Source organism: Apaloderma vittatum, unplaced genomic scaffold (assembly GCF_000703405.1).
Source record: "Apaloderma vittatum isolate BGI_N311 unplaced genomic scaffold, ASM70340v1 scaffold33451, whole genome shotgun sequence".
In the NCBI taxonomy this organism is placed as follows: domain Eukaryota; kingdom Metazoa; phylum Chordata; class Aves; order Trogoniformes; family Trogonidae; genus Apaloderma; species Apaloderma vittatum.
In genome coordinates this window covers 28,579-35,389 of record NW_009700271.1, presented here as the reverse complement: position 1 = coordinate 35,389, position 6,811 = coordinate 28,579, and the positions used below count along the sequence as shown (strand labels likewise).

General features: G+C 53.3%; 1 protein-coding gene across 1 annotated transcript in view; it reads left to right on the top strand.

Moving 5' to 3' along the window:
• The first annotated feature begins 348 nt into the window (after positions 1-348).
• The window catches only part of DNMBP (dynamin binding protein), a 7,886-nt gene continuing 1,423 nt past the window's right edge, over positions 349-6,811 (top strand). Inside the window, exons 1-10 of the mRNA XM_009878702.1 lie at positions 349-534; positions 1,133-1,232; positions 1,730-1,877; positions 2,405-2,422; positions 3,062-3,261; positions 4,625-4,755; positions 4,987-5,091; positions 5,301-5,429; positions 5,893-6,225; positions 6,683-6,811. The exon at positions 6,683-6,811 is cut by the window's right edge and continues 75 nt beyond it. Coding sequence (XP_009877004.1) covers positions 349-534; positions 1,133-1,232; positions 1,730-1,877; positions 2,405-2,422; positions 3,062-3,261; positions 4,625-4,755; positions 4,987-5,091; positions 5,301-5,429; positions 5,893-6,225; positions 6,683-6,811 — 1,479 coding nt within the window. The remainder of the gene's footprint in view (positions 535-1,132; positions 1,233-1,729; positions 1,878-2,404; positions 2,423-3,061; positions 3,262-4,624; positions 4,756-4,986; positions 5,092-5,300; positions 5,430-5,892; positions 6,226-6,682) is intronic.

The following is a 6,811-nucleotide window of genomic DNA, read 5'->3' as shown; positions in this document are numbered from 1 at the left end:
GGAAGTGGGTGAGGCGGGGAGTGGAGCTGTTCTGTGGTCTCCTCGGCCGCACGGAATTCCCTGGAGCAGCAGAGTTGGAGAGCGGGGCTAGCAGAGGGGTCTGGACCCGGCCGGCACTGGGGTGAGTCTGGAGCAGGTTTGTGAGGGCAGGCTGTGGGAGCAGACCGGGGTTCCCTGCTGCCCTGGGGCTGGGAGTGCCAGGGAAAGCCTCTCCAGAAAGGTCCTGCTCTCTTAACAGTGCTGTTTGGCAGTCTTAGAGGTTGTGTGTGACACAGTTCAGGTGCTGCTGATCTCCTGCCGTTGCATCCTTGCTGGAGGATGCTGATCTTGTTTGTCTGTCTTGCAGAGATGACTCTCCTGACCTCCCAGACACCATCGCTGGAGACATCCTTGGCTGCCACTGAGAGCCCAGAGCAAAGAATGCTGGAGAAGAGATCCAAGGTTATTGAGGAGCTGCTCCAGACAGAGCGGGATTATATCAGAGACCTGGAGATGTGCGTGGAGAGGATCATGGTGCCACTGCAGCAGGCACAGGTAGAAGCAGGGGAACAGGCTATTAGCATTATGGGATGAGGATACTGAGTCTGCTTTGTTTTCGAGAGGCAGCTAAGCAGCAGCATGGGAACCCATAGAGGAAATTCAACTATGCTGACAGGAGCAGGATAATTCTTGCTGCTTCTTGCACTCATAGCAATAGTCCATCTATTTTGGGATCCTGGTGGGCTCTTGCCATTGCTGAGAGCAAGAGACCTGGCACAAAGTATTGTGGATTCATTTCCTGGGGTGGGAAACGTTCCTCTTCATTTGATTTTACATTAGATTAATTGTCAGGAGAAAGAAAGTAAGTAGTCTTGGCATGGGGACAGAATTGGTGGGAGGAGAAGGAGACTAACAGGTGAACAGAAGCAGGGACGAAATTGCTGGGAAAGAGAAGGGACACTGTGGTAGGACACATAATGGGAGAGAGTTTCAGTGCACTGAGTATGAAGGAGTGAGTATAGTAGTCACTGATAGAAGGAGGTTTCACTGGGTGGCTGCTGTGAAGCTGAGGACCGATGGGTTACAGGAGTGCAGGAGGGAACTCTTGGATGTGACTGGGACAAGTTCCCCCATCTCTCTTCCCATTTCCCAGATGCAGAACATAGACTTTGAGGCTCTTTTTGGAAACATTCACATGGTAATTAGCTTCTCCAAGCAGCTGCTGTCCACCTTGGAGACTTCGGATGCCATCGGTATGAATTCTGTTGTTAACTTTTCTCCGCAGGCTGGAATGGGCTTTCCTAGTGGTGGGGCATAAGCGTTTAACTGGTGAGAGAGGCTGGACTCCTCTCTGCTGGTCCCTGTTGCCACTCATCAGTACAACAGTAAAGCCAAGGAAATCTTCATTGCCCCATGGATTGCTGTGCTGGGAAACATGGTGCCTGTGGCCTTTTGCCACAGGCCCAGTGAGTCTCACTGTTCACTCCTGTGCTGCCAGTTTTTGCCACTCTAGCCTTGGGAGGCCTGTGCCTTTGCTCTCTGTGGCTCCAGTGACAGTGACACAAGTTCTCACCCCTGGGAGACCTGAATCGAGCTGTCTGTGCTAGTGGTGAGGAGGCATCCTGGGTGCTTTAGTAATGCTGTATTCTTGAGCTGTGTGTGTAGAACAGGGACACTGGACATCACCAGTGTAGTTGGAGGCAGCTGGGGACCAGGTGATACTGACTTCCTGCTCTGCTGATGTCTGCAGGGCCGGTGTTCCTGGCGCAGCGTGCGGAGCTGGAGAGCGTCTACAGGGTGTATTGCCAGAACCATGACGAGGCCATTGCACTGCTGGAAACCTATGAGAAGGATGAGAAGATGCAGAAACTGCTCCTGGACCTTCTGGATAGTCTCAGGTTGGGGCCTCTGGCTGTGGCAGCCACCAGGCTAGGGTAGGGGGGTCAGTCTCCAACATCCCTGACCCTGTGCAAGCAGTGCTTGGACAGTTCAGGTGGTGACTGGAGAGGGACTGGCTGTGTCACTGCACAGTTGACCAGGCTGCAGGTTCAGATGCCCTCTGCCCCAATGCACATGTGCTGAGACACCTATAGACCCCCTTAAACTCTGAGCAAAAGCCACTAAGGTGCAGAGAAGGTGGCATGTCCTGAATTGAGGGCTCCTGTTCCTCAAACCTTGCCCTGCTATGGCCAGTGAGGAAAGGAGCTGCTTTGCCTAAATCAGCGACTGCCAGGGCTCCAGGTTGTGGAGGGTAATGCCCTGGGAGCTGGCAGTGCCGGTTATTGCTCTGGGGGGAGAGGGCTGCCCACTGCCCTGGCATCATTACTGTGGGAGGGGGCAAAGGTGCTGACTGTGGGATTGCACACCTGCCGCCCCATTAACCCATTGCCTTTCTTTGCTTTTTTGCCACACTGTGGGCCGACAGGACCCTGTACAGTGAGTGGTAAGTGTGTCCTCCCTGTTAGTCTTTGCTTCTCTGTCTGTACTGGCTTGGTTGCTCCCTCATGTCTAACCTCCTGCCACCAGCTGGGTGCATGTCGGGGGCCCTAACGCTGCCTCGGGGAGCAGAGAGGGGAGCAGCGCAGGGTCTGTGGTGCGATCACAGCCGAGGTTATAGATGGGCTGCACAGGCAGGTGATGAGGTGAGGGGAGGTCTTGGGCAGGAAACAGGTTTTGGGAGCTGTTAGCCCCAAGGAGCCAGGAGAAGCGCCATGCTGACAGAGGTCCTGAGCACAGTCAGTCTGTCCTGCAGCGAGGATCAGATCTGGGCAGTCTGGTGGTGGGACAGTGAGGCAAGTGGTACTCAGCTAAGTGTGAAGCTGTGACTGTGTGGGATTTTGTGGTGGGTCTAGTGATGGAGAGGGTCAACTGATGTGAGTGAGGTCTGGAAACTGGGGTTGATTTGAGATCACTAGAGGTTCAGGAGCACAGTGAGTTTGGAAAGGGTGGTGTGACTTAGGGAGTACAGTGGATTAAGAGGCATTGGTATTCTGGGTCTGGTTGGGCTTGGTTTGAGGGGGCAGAATTTGTGCAGCAGAGCTGGACTGAAACCTGGCGCATCTCCTTTGTCCTAACTTTCCAGGGGCTGCACAAACTACATTAACCTGGGCTCCTTCCTCATCAAGCCAGTGCAAAGGGTGATGCGGTACCCACTGCTGCTGATGGAGCTGCTGAGCGCCACGCCAGAGGCCCACCCTGACAAGGCACCACTTACAGCTGCTGTCCTTGCAGTCAAAGAAATCAACGTCAACATCAACGAATACAAGCGCCGGAAGGACCTGGGTGAGTGGCTGAGCAGTGCTTGGGAGAAAGAGACAAAATGAGTGTGTGGAGGTTGGGATCTGTCAGCTCCTAAGCCTTGACTGGCAACTGCAGTGTTGGAAGGAATCTGCTCCCAAGGTCTGTGCCCTCACAGAAGGGCAGCAGAGGGAGCTGCATTTAAAAACTCTGAGTGTGAGATAATTTTACTTAAAGTAGCACAACATACATCTGATTTCAGCTCTTTCTTGTGATACAGAGATATGAAATGTATGCAGTTGCTGACTACATGGCTATTAAATGGAAATGAAAATAACGATAAGGCTAAAGAATGTATATTTAAAGTAAAAAAATACAGTTTTGAAAAACACACATAGGGAATTAATCTGCTACAGCAGTCTCCGTCTTACTGGGATTTGGAGACTCAAGTTTGAACATAGAACTGTAGACAGAACAGAATCACTGAGGTGTGGGCTTCAAAGGGCTTTCTGGGGTCTCCTGTCCAACGTGCTTACGTGATTGTTCCCAACATTGGCTCTGATCGGCCACGATTCCGTCTGGCTGATTCTCGCTCACCCCCAAAGATGATTTTGCAGCCTTTCTGCTGACCTGTGCCAGGGCTGCACCACCTTCACAGTGAAGCTGTGCTCCCTAATCCACCCTGAAGTTCCCAAGATGACTTCTGTGGCCATTGCCCCTCCTTGTATTTCATGGCACTGCTGAGAGGAGTCTGACCCCATTGCCCTTGTAGCTGCACTTCAAGTAACTGCCAGCTGTGAGCAGATCCCCCTCTGCCAGCGCTCCTCTTGGGGCCTGAGATCTCCCTATGGGTCAGGAGCTCTGGTTCTCCCTCATCTGTTTTGACCTAGGAGGCACCAAAACTGGACACAGTATCCATGTGCAGTCTGTCCAGGACTGAACAGAGAATGAAAATTACTTCCTTTGACCTGCCCCACCCTCCCTGTTTTCCCTTGGCCCCTGACTTGTGCAAACCTTACACTTTACTCTTTGCACATAGCCCCACTGAAGCTGAGATGGCATAGATTGATTGCTCATATTTGCTAAAAAGCAATATAAATACCTTCTGTATATCCAGTGATTATTGTACACAATCTCCTATGTCATCTTATGCTAATGCTGTGCATAATCCAATGGAAGAGTTTGAGTGGTGGATCTGCAGACTGTAGGGCATATCGAGAGCCAAGTAGAGGATTACAGGTAGGACGGTGCTGGATTTCAAGGTGACGCATGGCATGGCATATGGGGTACTTAGGTCTGTAGAGGCTTAGAGAAAGGGAGAGCCAGCAAGGCAGCTGTCAGTGAGGCAATGTTAGACAGGGGCATTGTGCTGTGACAAAGGTTCTGATTTCTACGTCAAACTCCTCAGTGCTGAAGTACCGGAAGGGGGATGAAGATAGCCTCATGGAGAAGATCTCCAAGCTCAACTTCCACTCTATCATCAAGAAATCCAACCGTGTGAGCAGCCATCTCAAGCATCTCACAGGCTTTGCACCCCAGGTAATGTGCATCAGCTGCCAGGTGCACTTACACCTGCAGTGGTGTCTGCTGTCCTCCTGCACTTCTTCCCCAAGGAGCAGCTCTGATCCAGGCCAGCAAGGCAGAGTGAGCTTAGAGTCTGAACCACCTATCATCTCTGCTGTCTGGCTTGCGGGCAAGAGGCCCCTTATCTTGCACTCTGGGAGGTGCTGGAGTGCTACATTGCCTCCCTTGAGACGTTTTCTCTCACAGCTGAAAGATGAAGCCTTTGAAGAGACAGAGAAAAATTTCCGGATGCAGGAGCGGCTGATCAAGTCCTTCATCCGGGACCTTTCCCTCTACCTGCAGCACGTCCGGGTGAGTCAGTGTGGGTGTGATGCTTCACCTGTGGGTCTGGCCACGCACTGCCCTCTCTGCCTGCGTGGTGTGTACCTGCAGTGCCTCTGGCCAGTGCTCCTGCCCTCGGCCTTGATGGGGAGGTGGTCTCTGAGGGTCTGGTCTGCCCTGGGAGGCCCATTCTCCTGGGCAGCAAGTATGGCTGTGTTGACTGTGTGTCCCTGGTGCAGGAATCGGCTTGCATGAAGGCACTGGCAGCAGTGAGCATGTGGGACTTGTGCACAGAGAAGGGCACTGGGGACTTGGACCAGTTCCAGAAAGTGAATCGGCTCATCAGCGACCAGCTCTTCTCCAATTTTGTGAGTGAGGCTGTGCTCTCACGTGCTGGGGCCACCCCCCTGGGCCCCTTCCTGGGGTCCATGGGCAACCCCTGGGAGGCTGCAGGGAGGGTAATATGGCCTGAAGCAGATGTGGGTGCTCCTGTTCAGCTGTTCCTGAAAGCTTTGATGCCTGTGCATTTATGATGTGTATTGAGTGTGCCTGTTAGCTACACGTTTTTTTCAGCTCTACCTGAAATGTCACAGCTTTCTGTGTAAGTGGTTCAGGTACTCCCCATAGCATTGCTCTCACTGGCACATTTGTGTAAGATTATAGAGTAATTCCTGTTGGAAGGGACTCTTGCAGCTCTGGTGGGTGCCATTGGGAAGATGGACCCTATGCTGTCCTGGGAAGACTGTGTGCTGTAGGGTGAGCTCCTGGTGTTCACTGCACAGTGGGAGAGGGGACCTCATCTCACCTGATCTCTGAATCTCTGCCCACTAGAAAGAGCGGACGGAGCGGCTGGTGAGCCCCCCCCTGAACCAGCTGCTGAGCATGTTTGCGGGGCCCCACAAGCTGGTGCAGAAACGCTTCGACAAGCTCCTCGACTTCCACAACTGCACAGAGCGAGCAGAGAAACTGAAGGACAAGCGAACGCTGGAGGAGCTGCAGTCGGCACGCAACAATTACGAGGCCCTCAACGCCCAACTGCTGGATGAACTGCCCAAGTTCCTGCGCTTTGCCAAGGAGCTTTTTGCCAGCTGCGTGAGGGGCTATGCTGAGGCACATTGCGATTTTGTGCGCCTGGCCCTGGAGGAGCTGAGACCCCTGTTGTCGGTGGGTTCCAGGAGCACAGCCAGTGCTCTGGGCTCAGTGCTGCACTGATCTCTGTGCAGGGCTTGTCCCTGAGCTTCTCTGGGACCCGTCCCATTGTGGGAGAAGCTGTGCTAGAGTTTCAGGCCCTGAGTGCCTTGTGGAGGACTTCTGTGGGATGCTGCCAGGGCAGGGATTCCAGGGTCATGATGCAGTTGTGTGTTGCAATTGGTGATGGCTCTGGCTGCTCCTGAAGCAGCAGGCAGGAGAGCATTTGCCTGGGAGAATCTCAGGTCATGAGTTTGGGGACCACTCAGAGCTGGGTCCAGACAGGGCTGTAAATCTGGGCCTGATGCAAATCACAGGCAAGACTCGGAGCCCCACTTGACCTGGCTGCTGGCATGGTCACTGCTTTAGCTCTTGGCCGCTTTTCCTAACAGCTGTCACCTAACCATGACCCCCAACTTTGCTCTGGTTCCAGTTGCTGAAGGTGTCCGGCAGGGAGGGGAACCTCATTGCCATCTTCCAGGATGAGCACAGTCGAGTCCTCCAGCAACTCCAGACCTTCACGTTCTTCCCAGAGTCCCAGGCAGCTCCCAAGAAGCCTTTT